The sequence below is a fragment of the Sturnus vulgaris genome, chromosome 19 (genome assembly GCF_052056855.1).
Source record: "Sturnus vulgaris isolate bStuVul1 chromosome 19, bStuVul1.hap1, whole genome shotgun sequence".
Lineage (NCBI taxonomy): Eukaryota > Metazoa > Chordata > Aves > Passeriformes > Sturnidae > Sturnus > Sturnus vulgaris.
In genome coordinates this window covers 7,914,550-7,938,965 of record NC_142261.1, presented here as the reverse complement: position 1 = coordinate 7,938,965, position 24,416 = coordinate 7,914,550, and the positions used below count along the sequence as shown (strand labels likewise).

Sequence of the window (24,416 nt, the reverse complement as noted above, 5' to 3'; positions counted from 1 at the left end):
TTTTGTACTGTTCAAGACCGGCTGTTAATCTGCCATTAAGAATGAAGAAAGATATGACAAAACTCCCCCACACAAACGTGAATTATATGAAAAAATGGATAAGCAGAATAAGATCAACTAGCACATGGTTTTTTGATCATAGCCACTAGCTGAATTGTAATGGATTCCCTCTCTCTAGTATTCCACAAAGTACCAAAGCCCCTGGGGTAAAGAAAACAAACCACTTGGTAAAGATTAGAAAAGAAAAAGAAAGCTATGTCAGGAGTGACAAGAAAAGGAAGCAACAAACATTTTATTGACGGTGTGTGTTCATAGCGTGACAGCAGAGCCCTGCCTGCGGGTCCAGTGTAAATGACAGCTTCGTCACAGGCTCCAGCAGTTTGTGTCCCTACACCCTTTGTCCGTGGAAATAGGAAGGGTACAGCCAAAATAAACCAGGGGGTGGCTTTTATTGACTTTTAAAAGAAAAACATGATCATTGCCAACAGACCTCAAATACTTGGGAAACTACTTGTATGTGAGTGGTGGTTTGGTTCCCTAATGTTGAAAATTGTTCTTTTACACCATAATACCTGTGAATTTTTTCTCTATAAGTAATGAAGTTTTCTCAAACTCTCTCTTTGGAATCATGTACTCCAGCCGATCCTCCTTGTCTTTTAGCCTCTTCACTGGCCTTTTTTTCCTTAATGTTTTTTCTACAGCATTTAAGTTTTACCAGACCAATGCCACCTCCCAGGGTTTTACTAGTTCCTGCAGAAACGCAGAGGACAAATACTTTCTGGTGTGAAAACGCACTCTGAGCGATCCGACATAGCCGATAGCGGCGCTTTCACGTGGAAATCGCACCTGGCGATGAAACCGTAAACCGAGCCGGCTGCTTGGGCAGGGGCTTTATTTATTACCTGGCGTTCGTTCCGTTGCCGCTCCCGTCCCGCCGCTTCTCCCCTCAGGGCCGGGCCCGCCTCAGCCCTCAGCGGGCGCGCGCCGCCCGTTTCCCGCCGCGCGCCCGAGCCCGCGGGCGGCGGGGCTGAGGGGAGGGGGGCGCTCGCGGCACGCGCCCAGCGGCACGCGCGGGCTCTCACAGCCCCCCCCCCGGCCCCGCCGCGCGCACAACGGCAGCCGGGGGCGGGGCCACGCGGGCGGGGGCGGGGCCAACGCCCCCAACACACCCCCTCGCTCGCGCTCCGGCCCCGCCCCGAGCCCGGTCCCTCCTCCACAAAGCCGGGGGCGAAGGAGGGGAGGGGCGCGCGCCACTTCTGCCCGCCCCCCCCGAGAGAGGCGGGGCGGGGCGCGGGGGGCGCGAGCGCGCGCGCGAGGGCGCGCGGCGATTGGCTGGCGGCAGCGGGGGGAGCGCGTTTAACGGCCGCTGCGCCCCCGGGCCGGGGCAAAGCAAAACAAAGGCGGCGGCGGCGGGAGCGGGAGCCCGGGTGGAGCGCACGGCACGGGCACAGCACGATGTCTCGGCCGCCCCTCGACCCTCAGCGCGGCACACGCGCGCCCGGCCCCCGTCTATGACCCCCACCCGGCGGTCGCCGCCGAGACGGTACCTTCGAGGCGAGGGAAGCCGTCGTGTCCCGTCTCCCCCCCTCCCCTGATTCCCCCCTCTTTGTTTTTCGGTGAGGGCCCGGCGCGGAGCTCTCGCTGCCCGCCGCGCGAGGACCCGGGGTCCCGCCTCCCCTCCTACCCGTGCCCCCTAAGGGAGAGGGGCCCGGGGGCTGCTCGGAGCCCGGGCTGGGAGCGGAGTCGGCGCGGCGCAGCGGTGAGTACCGAGCGGGTGAGAAGCGGCCCCTCTTCCCTGTGCTGGAATTTATTTTTTTGGCGGGGGGTGTGGGGGGGAGACGGTGGAAGGCGGCTGCGAGAGGAACCCCGTGCTGCGCCCCGGTCGCGGGGGGGCCGCCGTCTCCCGTGTGCGCGGGGCCGCCGAGGCAACTTTGCTGGCGGGAGGAGGCTCGGGCGCTATTTATAGCGCCTGGAAATGACGGCAGCGCTGTCTGCCCGCAGCCTCCTCGGTGCGGGGTGGGTAAGGGCGGTTTACATAATTGAGGGGGGGGCGAAGCTGAGCTCGGCGCGCCGGGGGCCGGTAGTGTCCCCCTGCGCTCTCCCCGGCGCCGCGCGGGCCGGGGAGCCGTGGGTTTCTGCACGGAGCCGGCGGCCGGAGCAGCGCGGGGCCGCGTTCGGGTGGCCGCGCGGCCGTACCGGCGATCAGAGGGGCGAACGAGCCGCTGTCCTGCTGGAATCGCTGCGGGGGGGGACAGAAAAGGCGACGGCGTCACCCGCCGCGGCAGCTTCGTGCTCCGGCGTGAGAGAGGAAACGGCTTTAAAGGCGCACGGGCAGCGGCTCCCTCCCGGCGGAGGAGTGGGATGTCAGCCGGTAACTTTCCCCGCGCTTCTGTTCTCCTGTTATTTCCTAGTATGCAAAGGTGAAAATGAGGCTCCTGTGGCTCAGTCTTTAACTTGGATGTTTTTCCCTGCTGGAGTAAGCTCACCGCAGGTTACTGAGAGTGCGTGCACAGGCTGTGTCAGGCTTTGTGCAGCTGCTCAAAGACTCATTAAGCGCATTTCATGTCGCTCCTTCCTCCGAGCCCCGCAGGACCGGCGGAGGGGCCGGTTCCTGACACAGCTCCTGCCGTGCCCCGCGCGGGGTCCCACGCGCGGCAGGCAGCCGCTGTTTGCCCGGCCGGCGGCGCGGGGCCGCCCCCCCGCCACGCTTATCGGGGTGTTTGTTTACACATCCGGGACCCGCGCGGGCGGGGCCGCCCCGCCCCATTGGCCGCCCCGCGCCCCGCCCCGGTGACGTCACGGGCGGCGGGACGGGGCCGCTCCCGGCGCAGCCCGGGGGACATCGGGGTTCGGGGCGGCCCCGCGAGGAGGGCGGAGATCGCCGGCCCCGCTCCTGCGGCCGGGACGGCCCCTGGGCGCCGCGCTGGTAGGTGCGAACGGGACGAGAGCTTCAGGTGCCTCTGCGCAGGACCGAAGCACGGACTGTGCCGCGGCCAAACAACGAGAGCGAAATAGTTGGTTCGGGTTTTTGCCCTGTTCTGTGCGGAATAATGAGCGGCAGCCCGCGGAGCTGCTCGTAACTATGAGAGGGACGTGAGACTGGGCTTATTGTTAGAGCGAGCTAGGAAATGGTTTGTTTTGAATTGTGCCTTTAACGGCACAACAAGTCTGTGGTTCCTGTGGTGTGCATCAGAGTCGTCTTTTTGAAGAGAGCAATATCAAATACAGTTTTGTTAAGTGGGCCTTGGAGTTATTTTAGTTTCTGTAGTTGAAGAGCCTGGTACATCGAATCTAGAAGAGTCGGGATTGCCTTCAGAAGTGTGAATTAAAAACACTTCTAGGAATGGCTTGAAGAAAAATATTTTCCTTTTACGTTCCGGATCACAGAATCGCTAAGGTTAGAAAAGATCTCTAAGATCATTGAGTTCAGTCATTAACCTAGGACTGCCAAGGCTATCACCAGCCCACATCCTCAAGTGCCACGTTTATACCTATTGAACTTCTGCAAAGACTGAACTCATGTTTCAATTACTGATGGAAAGGGTTTAATTTAAAACATCTTAGCATGTGGTGTCTTTCATTCTGAAACCCTGTTTTGTTCTGACTTCGTCTATTTCTGTTAACCTGAATAGGATCCGTATCTAACAAAGAGTTCAATCAGGGAATTTAACGGAACCCTCATGTTCTTAGGTTACTTTTCTCATATATCTTAATTCTAATAAATGTGACTTCATAGCTAGCTCTTCTACAAGAGCAAAATGTTTTCTGCAAATAATGTAATTATTCTTCTCTGTGCAGTTGTAATTAAATTATCTTGGGACACTATGTATACAATATTTGTTTAAATGACTATTAATGGTTAAGTCCTTCATGCTGAATGAGTTAATATTTCAAACATATAAATGTATCCCTTATCAAATGTTTTCCCAGTGATTCTCATGTGTAGAGTTATGCTTTGGATGACAGCTTCTTCCCATTGTTGCTTTATTTTTTTGGATTGCCTGTGGTGTGCTATGTGTCTTGTTTGTGGCATATCTCTGCCTTTGCAATTCTTTGTGTAAGAAATTTTCTTTTAGCAAGTCCTTCAGTAGTTTGAGTTTTCTCCTACTTAGGATTAAAAAAAAAAATCTAAACTGAAACCCTTTTAAACTTGGCTGTGGTTGTCTCATGTGCTAGGCCTGCTGTACAGATTGCTTTCTCAAGGCTTCTTTTGAAGCACAGTGACTGCTTCCTATAAACAGACTTTAATTTATGTGGCTTTCACTATCTGCTTTAGCCGTATTACCAGTATCCCACTGCTAGAAGAGTGGTTAGTGCTGCCCTGCACACAGATTACAACTGTGATAAGTCATTTGCGTGCTCTTAGCTGGATCAGCAAACTGTAAATTCCTTATATTGTCTCTCGTTTCTGTTTGTGCTATTGACCTACTCAGGCAGTCACCTGACAGCGATGACATAAGTTGACTGTGCAGTGTTTGGAGTGCTCATTAGCACAGTGCCTACATAGCCTGGGAACTGCTGGCCTCTGACAGACCAGGAGATGTTATCAGTGTTCAGCATCTGTTTTGTTTTCAGGCAAACTAAAAAGGTTTGCTTTGCAGCACAGCAGGAGACTGGCGTGCTCTGACATGTAATGTCTCTGAAATGCACTCTGAGGATTAAGGATGCAGTTGGGTGTTCTCTGTGCAGAATTTAGCTTCAGTATCAGATTGTGGGTTTGGTAGTTTCCATTGAGGCTATTCTGGTACAGTGAGGAAGTACCTAATTAGCTTTGATCAGGACACCAGTCAAGAAGGTCTTTGCCTAAAGGCATAATTCTGCAGAGCTTGAAAGAGTCGACAGGGGTCCCTGAATAGGGTGGCAGCATTTTACTTGGTATTTGACTTAAAGCCAGATGTCATCCTGCAAGATTTTTGCTGAAAACTGAACTGCAAATATATTAAATCTATTTACTGTTTATAATACATATTTAATGTTGGACAGAACAAGTGTTTTCCAAGACTGCTTGCTTTGTTGCTTGCTGTATTGGACTGACCACTAGACCTTCCAAGACCATTAACTTACTCTCATTCCCTACCTTTTGAGTGTGATTTTCTGCATGGATGTCATAAAGAGTACACCTGGTATAATGTAGAAAGTGCTTGTGTTTTGTGGAGAACTGTTTGAATGTCGTCCCTCATTAGAAGTGTGATGGAGTAGAAGCCATTAGTGGAACAGAACTGCTTTTTGCTGTGTTGAATGGAACTTGAACTGCGCAGCTCCTTAGAAAAAGGGGCCTGTAGTGCAGCCAGGCATTTGCTCCAAATAACACTTTGCTTTATGGCTGGACTTGTTGAATAATAAATTAACTCTGATCCTGTTGTAAGCTGCTAATTGTTCTGCTCTTTTCACCTGCAGGCTGTGACTGTTTCTCTTCTGTCATTTGTGTGGAAAGTGCCACACACACTCCAGAACAACAACGGCTTTTGCTTGCATATTCCAGTGTTTCTTTTGTCAGCGAGTTCAGCAAAGTTGTAATTCTTCAAGTGCCAGCCCTGAGCTGAGTGAGGAGCCACCAGCAGAGATGGTAAAAATGACAAAATCAAAAACGTTCCAGGCTTACCTGCCAAACTGTCATCGAACCTACAGCTGTATCCACTGCAGAGCCCATCTCGCCAATCACGATGAATTGATCTCCAAGGCAAGTGGTTTCTTTAGAGACCTCATGAATTATTTCTTAACCAAAATAGTTGTCACTGTGACACCACTGCCAAGTAGATAAGGGATGCAAGCTGATGCATACTTCAGAGTATCTTCCCTGGGTTCACTCTTGGGTCATACATGTTGTGTACTAAGAACTGGATGTATTCTGGAAACTTCTGAATGTGACATAAAGGTTGGCCTAATATATTGCCCATGTTAACAACCCGTGTCTGCTGTCAGGTGGGTATTATTTGTGAGCTGTTGTGTCTGAAAAGTCTGCTAAGGAGAGCTGTCAGAAGAAAGCATGGATCTCTGGGTAGGGAAATGATTCTGGTTATGGCTAGTCCAGATAGAGATTTCTTTTGACTCTTTTGGACTGAAGGTCACAAAACTGTCTGTTTCTAGAATGTCCCACTTGTGTTATGGAACCTGTTATCACACTTTTGCTGTCTACCAGCTCCTAAGGAAAATGATGAGCCAAAGATGTTCAAAATAGTTGGACTGTCTGAGCTTAGAGGATAGGTGGAACCTTGAAACAGGCTAGGCCTGCCCTTCTTCCCTGTTGCTAGAAGAGAACAAGACTTGTGATATATGAAATATGTAGGAGAGCTTGAAGTTTGGGATAAATATTTGACAGACTGGTTTATTCTTTGCTTCAAACAAACTCCTGATTAAATTACTCTTTATGCTGCCATGGAGAAAACACTTGAGATGGTTTTCAAACTTTTTAATACAAAATGTTCTCTATATAACTGTTTTGTCAAATAAAGTTAGTTATAAAGGGATTGACCCAAAAGTTCTCTCTGTTGCTCCTGCCTGTTTGTGTGTTCAGCAGCACTCAGGTGATGCTGCTCTTCAGTGCTGAAGAGATGGAAGGGCTTGAAAATGCTGCTCCTTCTGAATTTAGGTTTTCTATGGGTGAGGAGAAAACCTGCTTGTTTATCCCAGGACTGTCAAGCAATAATGGGCTTTCCCCATACAATTTTTTCCTTTTACTTGAATTTAATTTTTTTTCATTTTGATTTAAGAATTTTAGGCCTTTTTGACACCACTGGATTCTGAATTACAAGCACTCAGGAGTTTCACTATTCACTTTGTGTTCTGGGCCAGAAAGTACTGGGAGGGGTTAATCTTTCCTGAACTTCAGGTTGTAGATACCTGCAAAAATAAACTTTTTTGCTGTGCCCCTTAGGATGTATTAATTCATTGAGAAAATGCAATCCAAGCACATACTTAATAGGAAGCTCTTCTTTTTGTGGACTTAGATTTTTGCATGCTGACTAAGCTGCCACAGTTGCTACATGAACCAGTTTTCTCCAAGGGTGAGAGTTTTGGTCAACAGAATACTTCAGATATGTTAAGCAAATCATGTGTTCATTTTACAGCTTCATAAATAATTTCGAACATTAAGAATCAAATTTTCAATCCAAAGAAAACGTAGAGGATGAAGACACTTTACAAAAGAGTTTGTATTTGCAGGTTGACCCTATGCTTATTTGACAGCTGATTCATATTTTGTCAATTTAAGATTTTTTTAACCATATTTTATTGTCTGAATCTGTATGGTAAAAGATAAGTTATTTAAATGTGAGCAATATTTTTTGTATTCTTTTAAAATAAAAACATTTGTCATTTATTGTACTTGTATTTGGGACACAGCTTTGGAAAACCCATCTTCCTTAGACTGAAGCTTTACATATTCCAACACTGGACAAGTTATTCTGATGGAAACAACTGCAAAGCAATAGATAGACTTGGATCATTAAAAATAAGTACAGCTGGCCCTGGGGAGGGTGGGAGGTGCAAATAAAATTTGATTTTTTTTTTCTGAACTTCTCTTAAAGTGACTTCATTGAGGCACATTATATGCAATCAACTTAGGTTAGTGAGAGAGATGGGGTTTTTTTTGACATATCTAGAATCCTAGTTACTGCAACTACTCAGATGGAGGAAAAAAGCCCCAAACAAACACAAACCAACCTAAAGTGTAGCAATTTGATTCTAGACCATCCACAGTTAACAAAGAACAGTGTGGTTTCTGAGCTGGTTTGGATTTACTGGAGTGGAGACTTAGACTGTTCAACCTGACTTCCCCCCAGTGCCTTACCTTGAAGGCCTAGTTCAAAGTTAAATCTCTGTGTTATAATCACTAATTACAATTTTTGGTTGCAGATTCTCACTTTCTTCCAAATGCTTCCTGTACCATCTCACACCAGAACCCAGTGCCACGGGTCCTCTGCAGCAGATAAAGGCAAAGGGTATTTCCTTAATGCCTGGCTGTAGCTGCTTCCTTTGGGGATTGTCCCTCATCCCATCTTTTCTGGGTACATGGTGGTTGTTTCTTCCTCATGTGTGGTCAGGGAGAATGAACCAAAATGCACGGTGCACTTCTAATTTAAAGCAGCTCCAACTGGCTTTCTAATGTACTTTGAGGTATAAGAATTTAATATACCTGACACTGTAGTGGTTTTTGACTTGAATATGAAAAGATAAGCTATGCTGTGAACTGAGTGGTGTTTCTCTTAAATGTTGGTCTGTCATGGAAAAGCAAAAAATGCTGCATATTTCTGTCAATCATCCCTTTGATTCTGAGCCTTAGAATACCCGACTTCAATACAGATTTGCAATTCTTCTGCTTTTGAGGACTGTCAATTGTCTGACAAGGATGGCAGCATACACGAATCACCTTTTCATTTTATTTCTGTTCTGTTTAAGCAGCAGGATCTCTTTCTTGCCCTGGAATGAATCACAAAGCTCTTTTTCTAGTGCCCTTGCTGGTGATAAAATGGCAACCAAGAGTCTTGGCAATGGCTTAGAAATAAGAACACAGATTAATGAGACAGGACAAAAATGTGTTACCTGCTCAAGTGAATTCAGTTGTGGTTTTAGTTTTCTCTGCAGCTGTGAAAGCTGTTGCCTGGTGTTAAAATGAACATTTTAGTGGTTAGAACATGTATTTCTAGAGGTTTTCACTCAGTAATAACCTTGTGTTTTCTGCAGCTGGGGAGGAGCTTGGGGAAGAGGACTGGTTGAGATGAGGAGCCCCAAACTGGGAGGTCATTGGCAGCAGAGATAGTGACAAATGTTAGTCTGTACAGCTGGGCATGTGCACACACGTGTCAACAGTTGCCATAATAATTTATAACTCCCAGGCTATCTTGGGGTAAGGATTGATTTGAAGCATAGTAAGAGAACTAAATAATGAAGCAGGTGACTTAATTGAAGTAAGTGCAAGTTTGAGGTGGTGTCAGGTACATTTTAGACGTGACTGATTAGCATTGCTAACAGGTCTGCGGGTGCTGGATTTTTCTCTTTCTTTGATGAAGACTTCAGAGTCTGTCAGGATGTTAAAGTGTTTTTTAAAATGCTATGAGAAGGAGTAAACCAATCATCACTAAACTGGAGTATGCTCACAGAGGGGAGGAACCTATGGCTCTTTAAAATTTTTTTTAAATGGGCAAATATTTATATATATTTTTTATTTTTATATATATTTTTATTTTTAAATATATTACCATGACAGTAGGGACAGAAGAGAAGTAAACTATGAGCAAACAACTACAGGCCTTAATGAAGGCAAGGAGCTGATGCCATAGGAAGCACTGAGTGGATTTAAAATTGATATTATAGGAGGCACTTTATGGATTTAAGATGTTCAAACAGCACATAAAAAAGTGACCAAACAGTGTATGTTAATAATTACAATTTTAAAAATCCAAACATAATTAAATTTTGAGAGAGCTCCTTGAAGTACAGGGAGGTTGCCACTTGTGTGGCCTAAACAAAATGTTGTATATTTGCTGCTCTTGGAGCAATTCTGGAGTAAGTTTTGTGGAAGGCCTGACTGAAAGAACTTTCTTTTGATTTATTATGTAGTAGTTGGAAATGTGCAGTGATTATTAAGAGCAGTTTATTTTATAGGAGACAAATCTTACATGAAGAGCATAAGGTCCAAAGCACTTGAGAATGGCTTGTACCTACTAAGTTCCAGTAATTGTGTAGAAATTCAGGTATGATCCAACAAATTCCAAAAAAATACAAATACTTCATAGAATCTTGGAACTTATTGGATATACTGCAGAGGATGTTTTGTTACTCAAGGTTGAAAAGACTGCTTGGAAGACTATTGAAGCATCTTAGTGTGCCTTAATTCTAGGAATGGAGAGAATTTGGTTTACTTTGTATAGATGTCTCTATAAATACTGTCACTTTCTTCTGTCTCATTCATTTCCAAGCATATCTGACCAGAGGGGAAAAAAAGTCATGTGAAGTCACAGACAAGAGTAGATCTGTCAATATTTTCAAGAATTAGTTCTGCATAAAGGTATATATATGCATATATCTATATATATGTAACAGTCATTGACTGCACTGGGAAATCCTTGCACCTTGTGGGTGAAAGAATGATTTTGGTGGTTAAATTTAGTTCTCCAAGGAATTCAGTATGATTACTCTTCTATTATTGATGAGAAGAGTGTTAAGCCTAAATAGATGCTGAAACATTTTTAGCCTTGCTTAGCAATCTGTGGTTTTGCCCTCCACTGTTTAACTGATGAGATCAAGAGGAATTTTTAAAAAGGGTTTATTGTCTTTAAGTAAATATGCTGTGCTTAGCTTGGTTCAATTTGTAATCCTCCTTTGCTTATGATATAATGAGTATTTAGAAAGATAGATGGGACTGTTTTATGTATGCTTGAAGGCCATTTTTACTCCCTCACTAATTTCATAAATATTCCGGTGATAATTTTTTTCTGCAAGAGGCTTCTAGTTTTTTGGGTTCATTTTTTTCTCCTGGGGCAAGAATCTGGTTTTTGAAAGAGAAGCAATCTTTGGAAAACATCCAAGAATAGATTTGAAGGCTTAAAGGAGTTGGAAAGTGCAAGGGAAGTGTTCTACTCTGTGTATTTTGACATAATTATTTCTGAAATCCATTCAGGAAGCTGCATAGGTCAAGATAACTTGTCCTGCCTGACAAAGTCTTCACTTCGGGGAAATATCATTTGCCAGGTTTGCAGGCATGCAGTTTTTGGGGTAGAATTTTTTAAGGTTATTCTCTACATTTTGAACTTTATAACTTGCTTTATCAAATTCAATAAATAATTGAATGGAAATGAACTTAAAAAAAAAAAAATTATCATGGAGTATTATAGAACTTGCCTAGGGAGCAGCTGAGCAGCAGCATCTCTGGTGGTCTGCATTATCAGGGAGCTGGATGTGAGGGAAACACCAGCTGGAGCAGATGTGGGGGTTTTCCCCTGATAATTTTTTTGTCTGTACCTTATGTTGAATTCAGTTTTCTGGATTTATGTTGCAAGTCTTGAAGTGAGAGGATATCCTTACAGTCTCTGATGCATCTTGCTGAGGAGGTAATTTCACACATCAGAGCACTTGTTTCCAGTTAACTTTAAGAATGCCACCCCTAACAAGTACAATTTTCTGTATTTCCCTAATTTGCTTATTTATTCAGAGAACTGATTCAGCTTGATCTGTCTTAGCTTGTAAAGGGAACTCCAGCAAATGAAAGGAAACTCAAGAAAATTAAACCAAATGAAAACCTATGGACTTCTTTCATTTTCCTTCTTTAATATTTTATTTCTGTGTTTGGAGTAGCTTGCAGACACTGGTAATGCCCCTGTGGCTTGCTCAGAATAATGCCTGCCTTGCCCCCAGTACATGCTAAGATGGCAGTTTCCTGGGTATTTGCTGCAGAGTGTGTTCCCTAGCCATGCAACCTAATCCCATCTCTGGGGAATAATTGATGGCATAAGCTATTCAGTAGCATCCCTTCCCCCCATGCCTTCAGCTGTGCCTTAGGGCACTAAATACATGTTCTGCTTGACTGATACTTCCTTTGCTCCTGGGGAAAGCAGCTAAGCCTGGTGTTAGAGGTAAGGGTGGGTTGCACAGATCATACCTAACTCTGCACATGTGTACAAGTATGCAAAGTGAAACATGTATAAAGCTTCTTTACTACATAATGTATTGGTGACAGAGGTCTGTCAGATGACTTGAAAAGATCTTAGTTCCAAACTATTCTTGCAGGTGACTTTACTGTAGTTTGTGAGCACAGTTGGACATTATTGCTGATACTGTTAGACATTCTGGATACTTTCAGCTGTGCTGAAACAAAACATAATAGATCTTATACATCCTTCTGTATAAATGGGCCAGTGGGTCAAAGATAGGGATTTTCTAAGGAATAAGTTAACTCATAAATCAATACAGTATTATTAATTGAGGACTATGGAAAAACAGCCTCATAGCAAGTTTAAAGTTCAACTGCAGATATTAGTGGAACTGATAAATTGCTCAGCTTCTAAAGAAAAATCCTGGCTGCTGTGAGTCATTATTGATGAGAGTTGGTCACATTTGCCACTCTTTTCTAATTCCTCTCTACTGGGTAAGACATTAAAGACTCAGTTTGAATAGACTGTTCTGCTTTAGTTTTGATTTATGTATAGTGCTCCTGATCTTGGGAGTGCTGAACAAATGTTGCAAAATTAATCTGTGTTTGCCTAGGTGATGTTTATTCTATTGAAGAGTGGTTTGTCTGGAGACTGGTTTGAACAGTTGTGCCTGTTAGTCCTTGACACTGCTATTTAAAGTACTTTCTTTCATTTTCTTTGAGGAGTTGATACACAAGGTGTTCAACCTGTCAGTCCCTTACAATCTGTATCAGTGTAACTGAATCATACAGTGCAGTGTGTGAGAAGCCTAGTGCTGGTAAAAACAAATGTTCAGTATTAATTTTTTTCTGGTTATGCAAAATATTCTGTTTATAGCCAAGTTACAAGCTTAGCAAGCAGCTTAAGTGCCAAACGGAGTTGTCCTCTTTTCACTTGTAGTAGTAGGATGCATCAGAAAGTCGAACTCCAATAATAAATCTTTCTTACACCATTAAGAGAATGCATCCATGACAGATGTATGTCTTCTTGTGGTGCTTGAATACAGTTTTGGGGAAAAAAATCTCAGCTGCTCATGTGAATATGAAACTGGCTGACAAGAGATGGATAATAAAAATTAAAAGGCATGGGAATTTAAAAATGGGTATCTTTGCAGTGCTTTTATTTCAGTTGGTGTGTGAGAGTTCTGCATGGCTGGATTGCAGGCTATTCAATGCTCAGTGGAACACAGATGATGTGGTTGGGCACTGGTTTTAAAGGGAAGTCTGAGCTGCCTGGACCCATGTTCTTTGTTCCAGAATGCAGTTACACAAGTTGCTACAGGTTCCTGTCGAGTTCCCTGAGTGATGTAAACATGGAGGAACTTGCTTTTTGCAGCTGGGCAAGGAAACAAGTGTTCTGTGGCATGTAAATACAATCCTCTGCCTCTAAACATGAGTGTAGGGAAGAAAAGATGGTATCAAATGAATCAGTCATACTCTGGGAATGGGAAGCAAGGCTGGAATGGAGGAGCTTTCCACAGTGAGATGTTTGTGAACAGACTCTAAATCACTGTTGCTGGAAAAGATTGTGTTATTTCTTCCTCCACTCTACCTTGATAATCCTAAAAATTAGAAGGTAATGGCCATTTCTGAGGGAAAATAAGCCTAGGAGAGTACAGGATATCTAGGGCAACAAAGCAAAGGGTGCAAGAAAAGTCATCTTCAAAAATATATTAAGGAAAAGAAAAACAAAAGCAGTGCTTTCCAACCAGTGGTTTGTATTTCATTTGGCTTGAATTTTTTTTTCAGCTTATGAAACAAGAGGGGAATAGCTGCTTTTTGTGCTATTCCTGGCATCCTGTTACTGCCCTCTGCTTAATTTTGAAAAATACAGGGTCAAAGGAGAGCTTTTATTAGGTGATACTAAGTCAAGACTAAACATAAACTTGGCAGAAATAATTGCATAAGATTGTTCAGAAGATCTCCTGACGTGTTTTTTCTGGAGTCATTTTTTTCTTCCCCAGCCTGTTGGGGAACTTGAGGTATGACATATAAGTAGTTTAAAAATTATTATATAGGACCAGACAGAAAAAACTCTAACCCACTACATTAATTTCTATATGATTGGCATGTGTAATTATATATAAATAGAGAAACCAGCACATGATTAGTAGAGTTTTTCTTGGTGGTGTTTGAAAAAGGATTTGTGAATTCTAATTCACAATATGGAGTTTTTAAAGCAAGGAGAAATGGCTGCAACTTTTTTAATTTTAAGATTTTTTACAGTAGCTTAACCGAATACCATGGTCATGGCTTTGGAAGTTCTTTTTAATAATTTCAGGTATGTGAAACAAGGAAGTTCTGGCTTTACTAGTTTACTTCTTACTGGATAAGGGAATTTTTGAAGGGCTTCCTTTACCTTTTCTTAAATTTTGGAGTTGCATATCTGTAGTTTTCTCTAAATTAATGTGTTGTTTACTCGGGCTAGTTACTCATTTGTTAATGAGCAGTTTTTTTAAGAGTATACACCTGAAGAGTTTTTGTTTTCACCTGCAGTAAGGATTCTCTGTTTGTTACTGGTTCTAGTCTAGAGAGTCCTGGCTCTTCTGTGGGATGCAGAGTACAGGTCTGCACCCCTCTGCCAGTTTTGTGATGTGTGTTTAAGGATCTCAGGAGAACTGAACTAGTGATGGGGTGTTTGTTTGTTTGTTTAAAGGTAGCTGTAGGGATAAATTACTTCCTGGCAGAACTGTTCAGACTGTCCTCAACCAAGGCTCCCCTTTTCAGGGTCAGTCCCACCTGAAGTTTCAGCTTTCACTGTCCTGCACAGCCTATCTGGTTTTCCTTGCCTGGTGAAAAATAAGACTTGTAGTTTGGCTGGTGGAGACAGTACTTTTTCTATTGTCTTTGCTAAAGGTAGAACCTCCTTAGAATCACAGAGGTTGGAAAAGATGTGTAAGGTCATAAAGTCCAACCACAAACCCAACAGTGACAAGTGAACCACTAAACCATGTCCCCACATCTGTGTATCTGGTGACTTCACTGCTGCCCTGGGTAGCCTGGTCGAATGCTTGACAACCCTTTTGGTGAAGAAATATTTCCTGCTATCCACCCTAAACCTCTCCTGGTGCAACCTGAGGCCATTTCCTCTGCTCTTGACACTTGTTAGGTGGGAGAAGAGACTGACCCCACCTTGCTACAACCTCCCTTCAAGTATTTATGGAGAACAGTAATATGTTCTCTCAATACTTCTTTTAAATGGTTGCTAAAATAATAAAATATTAGTGCTATAAACTGTTAAGTAGAATTTCTTATCTTATGTTAAAGATTTTACAAGTACATAAGGACTGTATGTAACTACTCTGCCATTATTGCTACCTAGAGTAGTCCAGAGTCAGGGATTTCTTTTAACATTCTTTACTGCAATATATAATCTGGTTAGTGTTGATCAAAAAGGGTTAATTTATATGCATTTTCCTTTTACAAGGTGGGGGCTTTTTTCCAAACTGTTCAGAGTAATTAAGAAACAACAATTACTGCTGTTGTGTTGCTAGTTGGTAGACTGGCAAAATACCTATCTAAGTGTCAAATGACTTGTAATGACCTTCAGCCTGTGGTTTCATGCCTGATGTCACTAAAACCATGCAAAAGTATTTAGAAAACCTTCCAAAAACCTTCCATGTTGATCTCATGCAGGCTTCTGAAAAATTGGTATATGGTGTTCAACACTAGGACTACAGAGATTCTTAAAAACAATTGTACTTCCTGTGCATCATGGATAAAGTAGTATATTTTCTTTGAAAGTAGGTTAGAGAATGGAAAGGCTGGAAGAAAAGAGAAATTAAGGCAGTTTACAGGTTCTTTTTAAATGGAATTTAGTATAGTGGAGAGAAGAAAGAAGAACTCAGTTCCAGTGTTTCCTGTCTGGATGGGAAATAATGACTGTCTAAATTACCAAGTAATTGAATGCAGAAGGAACCAGATGAAAGCAGTGATGTGTCTGACACAGGTTTGGAATGTTTCACCTGTGGCTGGCCCTGCTCTGCTCACAGGTTCTCCCAGGATGCCCACAGCTGACATCCTGAGCACAGGTTCTGTGTCTGCATTAACATTGCTGAGTGCATGGAAGAAAAGCTGCTGGTTTAGTTGGTTCAGAAGGGTCAAGGGTGCAGTTCCTAGGCACTGAAACTGCCCCACAAGCCAAACCAGCCCCCAGTAAGTGTGGCTGATTAGGAGTTTTAATTCAAAACTGTGCTACTGCTCTGAACTGAAACATTAATTTAGATCCAGCCAAGGAAGTCTAACAGTCATTGTTTGTCCATAATTTATCAGGAATGAGAGATTTGAAAGCATGTGCCTGTGGTCAGGCATTTGATGGAAACAGTTGTCTTACTAAAATGAAGCTGAGCTTATCTGTGAATTATAAATTGGTCAGATGCGTTTCCTGAGTACAGTATGCTGGTTTTATGCTTGGTCCAGAATTTCACTGCTCTTATATCAAATGATGCAATGAAATTGAAATAAATCATCTTTTGGCTGCAGCAGGGGAAGACAGAGGAGATGGGAGTCATTCCCTTTTGGGTTAAATGCAGAGTATTTCAATTAGCATGAAGAATGTCTAGGAAAATAAGAATTGATATCTTGCAGAGGAGTAGGAAAAAACTGTTTTGCTTGTGTTACGGATGTTGAATTTTGAGCAATAGCACTTGACAAAGTAAAATAAAATCATTGTTAATTTAATGTAGGTAGAAACTTGTCTGACTAGACTTTGCTATAAAGAACTGGTATAGAATAATTAATCTGAAATAGTTTATATCTGTATCATTATATGTTTACTTACATACCCTTCTGGCACTATTTTTTTTGTTTGATGAGGCTTGTGTTTTTTAACGTGTGCAATTTCTTTTTTTTTTTTTTTTAATGCAGTCCTTCCAGGGAAGCCAGGGACGAGCCTACCTCTTCAATTCTGTGTGAGTATGTGGCTGTTGGTCTGCACACCACCTGCAGAGTGTAACTTTATGCTTCCCAAAGGGAAACAGTAGGAATTAACATAGCTGTACTTTGCCCTGTTCTTTTTAATGCTGGCTTTACTCACCAGCAATAGTTACTAAAGAGCTACTGGGCTGATTCTGAATCATTCCTTTGCACATATATCAGTTTCTTGTATTTTAAGTAATTCTGCTAAGAGCTGAATGATTAGGGGAGTGTGCTAATGTGAAATTCCTTTTGTGTATGTAATGGTAGCTGTATCGAGCAGGAGCTGCCATTCTGAGATACTCCAGAAGTCACAAGATATTGAATGACTGTAAATTTTCTTTAGACAACTCTGCTGTGGTCTAAAGAATTTTCCAGTCTGACAGTTGGATACATTTGCAGGTTAATGTTTCAGTAAACTTGGTACATCTTAAATGACCTTGAATATTGCAAACGTGCTAGAGGCAAAAGGTCTCTGTGATCTTATCAAGCCTAATAGTTGCAATCTTAGGCACGTCCTTTCCTTGATAGGAGGCTCTTTGCATTTGTTAATGGGTGTATTTTAAGTTTTTAATATGCAAGATTGCATTTTTGTCTTTATTTTTCAGCAGTTTTTGTGTTGCAGCATTTTGAAAGAGATACAGTTGAGTGTCCTGGTCTAATTTTGACCAGGACAATGGAACTGTAACTGCAAAGGATTTGATTTGCAGATCCTTGAAGTTATTTTAATATGTAGTTGTTCAGTGGTGACTTGGGATTTCTGCTATAATTTCAATAGGAAGAATCTGGTACTACAACAGCAAAAATGGGAAAATTTTGCTCTTGTTTAAAACTATCTAAAAACTTGGTTTAGTCTTGCCTTATGTTTTCTCCATAGGCTCATTTGTGGAAAAACTGGCCTGATGCAGTGCTTCATGGGATGTTTTGTTTTGAAATTGCTGTTTGTTCATCAGAGCTTAGTCTGCTGATCTGTAGCAAAGAAATATTTATGAAGCTTTTTCCTTGCTGCTATTTTGGAGCTGGTTCTAAATTCAGCTGTTGGTGCTGATTCACTGGTACAGACTTCCATTAGAGAGGTCTCAAATTGTTTTTGAAATAAAGCCTGAAACTGTAGAAGTGTCCAGTTACTGTGTAGTGTTCTGTTCTCTGGAAGTTTAACTATTTAGCTTGTCTTTGTTGCTGGGAGTAAGTGGGTTTCACCAAAAGTGACAGCACAACCACTTAAAAACAAAAACAAACCTCTTTTTTTTCTTCCCGTCTTGCTCAGTGTAACAGAGGAAGTTACTTCTGAAGCATTGAATGACTTAGGCATTTTTAAACTATTTTTTAACTATTTTTTGTCTGGGTAAAAAAGGTGGGGAACAGTAAGAAAAGAAACATACTCACCTGTTAACATAATTTCTCCCTTTTTTTCAGGGTAAATGTGGGCTGTGGTCCAGCAGAGGAGAGAGTTCTTCTGACAGGTTTACATGCTGTAGCAGATATCTATTGTGAAAACTGTAAAACCACTCTTGGATGGAAATATGTAAGTAATACACTTAAATCCTCAATAAGTGTTTGTATGTTGAAGCACAGATGTTTGAGTAGCACCTTTGCTGGTGATTTAGGTGAGTTAGCTCTGGTGTTTTGTGTACATCAGGCTCTAATATAGTCTTGCCTCCTTGTATCTGCAGAAATGCTGTAGCATGTAATAACTTTATTCTGGACTGAGAATCAAGCATGAGTTAGAGGTGCTGTTACAGCTATCTAATAATTCTGTATTTGGTAATCTTTCTTGCAAGACTACCAAGCACACATGCACTAAACCAGGTGAGAGAAATTGTCAAAGTGAGTCTGTAGTGTCTTGGATTGCAAAGGTTGGTTATACAGCAAAAATATGAATTACAGTAAACAGTACTGAGCATATTACAATGCTTACAAATAATGTGGACTCAATTCTGTTGTTTGAAAATTTACCTGTGCACTTGCAGCTGTGTTGCAAGTTTGATGTTTGGAAAATGTTAGGTTCTGGGTAGGATTTTCACTGATTCAGTGTAGCTTCAAGTCTTACAAGCTTTCCTGATGCATTCCCTGCGATGATGAATATAGAGGAGAGCTTGTGAAGAGGTTTGCATTCCCTCTTTTCATTACTTCTGGGAATAAATAAATAACACATAAAACATGCCATTTCCTAACTGTCACTTTAAAAAGCATTAAAATTCCCTAAGCAGAGAACATGGACAGTTCTACAGCAAGATGTGTGCAGTAGATCTGCTGATTCCACTTAGCAAGTTCGCCTCTGTTTCCTTCTCAGTGCTTTTTGACCTCTCTTTTTTTCCCCTCCCTCCCCTTACTTGGTGTAACCAATATGAGTTGTTAACTGTAAAGGCTCCTGCTTTGTATTTTTAATGTAAGTTTGTTTAAAATACTTAATTTCCTGAGATTAATTCGGTTAATTCAGTATTGATTTTTTTTTTTCCAGGAACATGCTTTTGAGAGCAGTCAGAAATACAAAGAAGGAAAATTTATCATTGAACTTGCCCACATGATAAAAGACAATGGCTGGGAGTGAACCACAACTTTTTTCCTTCTGTTTGGACTATATTCTGTGGAACAGGCTTTACAAAGACTAATGCAAAGTAAAGGAAGAGCTTGGCTAGAGTGGCCCTGAGAATATCACTGAACTCTGAAACCTCACAAATGAGTAGTGTAGTGTAAGTGGCTATTTCAGGCCATGTTTGCCTTTTTCTCCTTGTGTAAGTTCCCTCTTTTTGTACGTGTATTATTGTGTGAACAGTTGTTTTGGAACATTTTGGATGACCTTTTTCTAAACTCTCTCAGACTAGAGAAACAGTTCACTAATTGAAAACAGATTTTACTGGTTAGCATCTCTCTCTGACCTATGCCTTTAATGCTACTTCTGCTGTGCATGCTTCTTGCCTAAACACCTACACTCCAGTCCTGTAGAAGTTCTGTACCTGAGCAGTCTGAAAGAATGTATGGGATGGGGTGCTTTTTTATATGTAGCAATTTCTGATGTGTTTGGCAGTGAAGAGGATGCAGTATTGTAGTTATTAATTTCTTTTTTCAATTTGAGTGTACCACAACCTATGTACATCTTGTAGGTGAATTGGTTAAAGGTACAGTGCTCACTTCAAAAAATATTTCAATTGCACTGACTGAAGTTAGCAGGTCTCAAGTTGTTAGGAAAGGTTATGCCAGAGGTTTGGTATCTTAATGAGATAACATAGAAAGATTTTTAAATCAATAATGCTCTAGAATATGTTCCTTTAAGACCAACATATTCCTGCAGGAGTTTGCTGGATAAAAAAACTTAAACTATAGCTTGCAAGATTAAAAAGACAGAAAAATATATGCATCTTCTATTTTGGAAAAAAAAAATTAGTTGGTATATTAGGAAAAAACAAAGTTTTGGTACTGTACCTTTGCCAGTAACAGGGACTTGTGCATCAGTAAATTTTTATGGCTGGTTCCATTTACATGTATAGTCCTAATGCACTGGACAAAGAGGTTGTTGTCAAGGAAACTTGTTGAAGTCTTCTGCTACATTTGAACAAAAATATTTATTTTTGTGAGAAATGTCCAGAGCCTATGACATGAAAATTAATATAGTACCTGTAGGAAAAGGAGGAGTAATAAGAGGGAAGGGAATTTTGACTTGTTTTTTTCATAAAATAAAATAGCAAGATAGTTTTTAAAATTCAGGGGTGGGGAAAAGGGTTTCCTGGTTTGCTGGCTAAATCATCCCCAAGTATCTTTTTATAATAAAAATTTCTATGAAACTCACCTTCTCTTTTGTTCTCATGCTGTTTCTTTAATGGAATCAGTTAATGAGAGAAACTTCTGGAAAGTATATGCACAATATGAGCTGTTGGTATCTGTGTATGCAAACTGAGCAACTGTGAAAGAAACGCTCTACATAAATTTGCTAACTTAATTTTCAAATTAAGCAGTCTCTACAGACTTTTTGTATGTTTATCCTTTTAATGATTGAGGACAAACTGAAAAAAAAACCCTTTAACACTACGTAAGTCCTATAACTGAACAATACAGAAGCCTTGCAATACGAAATCCCTTTCTCTCAATAACAATTCTAATATGGCACCTGTGAAATTAATCACAAGTGCTGCTGCTGCTGTTCTGTTTTTGGGAATCTCTCATAGGCTTTCTGAACTCTGCTGCACTTTAGAAATTGTCAGACATAAAAAAGTATGCCAATGGGTAGGGGCAATATGAATCTTGAAAACCAGCTTTCCAGTGTTTTTGTGGGGAGGAGGAGTGAGAAGAGCATTCTCCCAGGTGTACACATTCTCTGTGATACAGGCTGGCTAAACTGCCTGACAGATGTTGTCATGATTGATACCCATGAATTAAAAATAAGAATTGGAGAAGTAGTTCAAGCTGTTGGGTTTCAGTCCAGAGGCCTGGGGTGGTACAGTTATGTAAACCTGGATTTTGTAGCTTACACGTTGCTACTTTGTGTTCACGTCAGGTCTCATTTTTAACAATGTCATTGATGCAAGATGGGCTTGGGTGTTGCCTGTCTCATGTTCTCTTTGACCTGGAATTCTTGGGATTTTTTCCACCATTGCAATGTATGTTGCCAACAAGGAAGGCACTAGAACTTCTATCAGCAAAAAGTTTGTGTTGACTTCTAAGTCCTGTTGCAATGTTGATACTTGTGACCAGCTTGTGTGAGGTTTGTGTGTCTTTGGGCTTTTCTTATTTCTTGGCTACAGACTTGCTGAGGCAGTACACTGGACTGAAGGCAAAAGTAATGGCTGCTTTTCCAGAGAGAGTTGAAATTAAAGAAAATATGTAAAGTATTAAAGATTTTTCTCCCCAAAACTGGGGGTTTGGTTAGCTTTTGTTAGTAAGCTAATACTGTCTGTAACACAGTCTTATTCTTAGAAATTCAACCTCTTTCTTCAGTGCATTATTTATATTTCAAACTGGACATTTTCACCAAAACCTTAATTAACTTTGATGCCAAAGGTTGGGACTTCAAGTGCTTCGCACATAGAGCTTCAGACTACTGGCATAAAGAGTTAATGACCTATATGTGATCTTTATGGCTTTTAAGAGAACCAAACAAAGCAATATTCTTTTTGGTCTTTTATTAAGAGTGGATGCTTAGAAGGAGTAAAGGGTAGAACTAGTGCAGAATCATTATTTTATGCTGCCATGTAACAATTCTTGTGGCTTGTTCTTCTGAGGGAATATGTGAATTTTCTTCCCATGTTGTTTGGCAGCATCAATGATTATTTTCTTCCCTCATAAAGATATAGAGAATTCTTGTTATTGGTTTTGGTGAAAGTTGAATCCAGATAGCAATGACTGCTGGCTGATGTGAAGAGGTCAGTCTGGTCACTGAACCCTCCAGCAGTCATTTGAAAGAAAAATAAACTTACTTGAAAAAAAAATTTTACTAAAGCATTTTCCCTCTAACCAATTTTTGTAATATATTAAAGATTATATTTAAAGTTTGTATGTGTTTGCTCTGGGCAAGTTTACTTCCCCTTCAACTTGAGCACTTTTGTTACTTGTACTGGTTATTTTTGGTCTTAACATTTATTTTGTATTTTGTTTTTTATAAATTGTAACAAAAGCTTTTGTGAACCTTTGTTTCTTGCTGGCTCTTTCTTGGACCAAATGAACTGACTATGAGCTGGCTTAGAAGAAATGTTCATTGGGATGCATAGGAATTTGCTAGCAAAAATGTACATGTATTGAAAGTTTTTTTCCACTGAACCTCTAAAGCCACATCTGTCCTAAAGTAATTAATCATAATTTGGTGTGACTTTAGTAATCTGACCACACATTCTGTATTTAGGTCCAAAATAATGGTTCTAACAGTGGTTTTCCAGGACTGAGTCTGCCTCCAAACCCTAGAGTTCTTCTTTGGCTGGTTACTTTAAGTACCTTTTTGATTACTAAAAGGCAATGCTGCCGTATATAAAAATCCTGTCACGTTGCAAACTTGCTGTGAAATCAGCTGCAGAATTTGGTGAGGGATTGCTGACTGCTCAGCCTAACCACTCCTGCTGTATGTTTTTAGCAGCCTGGTAATCTTAATTTTATCAGCCAGTTAAAAGGGCCAGGATCTGAATTTCCCTTGTTGGTTGTAAGCTGTACAATGCAAACTGTGAAGGAAAATTGTTACAGCTCCATCCTAATGTCCCAGTACAAAGCCCAGGATAATGACCAGTGTGGGTGGTGTGCTGGTGTGCTTGCAGTCCTGGGGAGAGTAGGGAGAATATGGGTCATGACATTTCTTTGAGTTAAAAACTGACCTCAGAGGTTCTGAGCGAGTCCCCACTGCACCCATAACCAAAGGCTGTGTGTATTTCCTGCTGGTGGATCCGTGCAAGAGTTCCCCAATGGCTGGGGGCCATGCACTTCCCTCCAAGTGCTGCTCACAGGGCTCCTCCTGCCCGCTCATCTCAGCCAGATTGCAGCAGCAGCGACCTCCAGACTCACAGACCAAACTTCAGTCATCTCTAGCCTTGGATACTGGCCATGAGAGGAAGAAGCTGTCAAATTATTGTTCAACTTCTTGGACACTTGATTGGACTTCACTGAGACTCATGTTAAGCCAACCAGCAGTATAAACACTTACTGGAAAAGGAACAGATGCTTCAGAGGTTTCTTTTAAAAGGACTGTTACAAGTGGTTTAAGGTCTAAAGCATGAGTCATAAATGGCAGTTGAGTTGTGCCTCATTGTTTCTTAAACTCTTTAAAATGCTTTCTTTTACAGGTGACATGGCTGTGTTGCTGTTTTGTCCTTGCAATACTGTACATCTTTTGTTGTTTCACTATATTGTATCTATTCGAGGTATCACAATAAAAGCTTTCAATTGTTTTGTTGGGTTACCTGTTGGTTTTGTGCTATCTTTTCTTGCTAATTGAGTTCTCAAGCTTTATCCTCTGGTAGGCCCAGAGAGAGAAGACAGTGCTCTTAGTTGCTCTTAAAAAATGGGTTGAGTCTTATTTTTATATGGTTTTAGGACTGCCACAAAACATTTGGAGTTACTTCCTTTCACACATCTTTACAAAATGCAGAAATTTGTGCTGGTACTGCTAGGGCTTTTGCCTGTTTTGAGCCAATTGTGGGACTCTGCATAGTGAGAGTCAGTCTGTACAACCACCAAAAGGAAGAGGAACTGAAGTGTGGGTCTGCTTTTTGTTGTGGCAGTTCGATCAGCTGTGGATCTGAGGAGCACTCCTTCTGTTCATTCTGCTTTGGCTGAGAGGAACTCCTGTAGCTCCTCTGATCAGATTATTGGTCTTGTCAGTGACATCATCCCTCTGGACTGCCTGAGGCTCAGAATGAAGTCATTCAGTGCACACTTACGTGGTGTCTTCAATAATCCATCATTTAATCTCACAAAGGGATAGGAATGTTCTTCATGCAAGATCAAACATCTTATTTCCATCTTGAGAAAACATAAGATAGCCAGCTACCCTTTTTCCTGTTCAAGTGTTGTCTTAGGGTCATGAATTAAGGATAGTTCCAGATCTGAAAAAAAACCCCAAACCCTAGGGATAAAATGGCATTTTATGTGAGATGCGTGGACTTCATTGTATAAGATCCTACCTTTTGACAGGATATAACTGAAGTAATAAAGATCCAGATAATCCAGAAGTATCTTTTGAATTTGAGATGTTCATAGTAACATCCCTTTATATTTTGGTGTATCAGAGGGACTATACAAACACCAGCTGTCAGCAACTGGGTTACCAGAACAGTTTTGGCAATGTGAACTCCAGTGTTCTGTCTTACCAGCTGGAAAACACCAGGATGTCTGACTTCCAGATAGACAAGGATGGGCAGGTGCCTCATCTAAAGCTTGAGACCCTTCCATTAGATGTCTT

General features: G+C 41.5%; 1 protein-coding gene across 4 annotated transcripts; it reads left to right on the top strand.

Annotated features, from left to right (window-relative positions):
* The first annotated feature begins 1,390 nt into the window (after nt 1-1,390).
* YPEL1 (yippee like 1) lies at nt 1,391-23,414 on the top strand. 4 transcript variants are annotated; one of them, XM_014894562.2, is made up of 5 exons: nt 1,391-1,759; nt 5,398-5,680; nt 16,493-16,536; nt 17,957-18,065; nt 19,002-23,414. In XM_014894562.2, exons 2-5 carry the CDS (start codon nt 5,564-5,566, stop codon nt 19,089-19,091), a joined length of 360 nt encoding a protein of 119 aa, XP_014750048.1. In that variant the 5' UTR covers nt 1,391-1,759; nt 5,398-5,563; the 3' UTR covers nt 19,092-23,414. The 4 variants fall into 4 exon arrangements, with proteins under 4 accessions (XP_014750048.1, XP_088032077.1, XP_088032075.1 ...); XM_088175951.1 differs by lacking the exon at nt 1,391-1,759 and adding an exon at nt 1,992-2,371; XM_014894563.2 differs by lacking the exon at nt 1,391-1,759 and adding an exon at nt 2,841-2,926.
* The last annotated feature ends 1,002 nt before the right edge of the window (nt 23,415-24,416 follow it).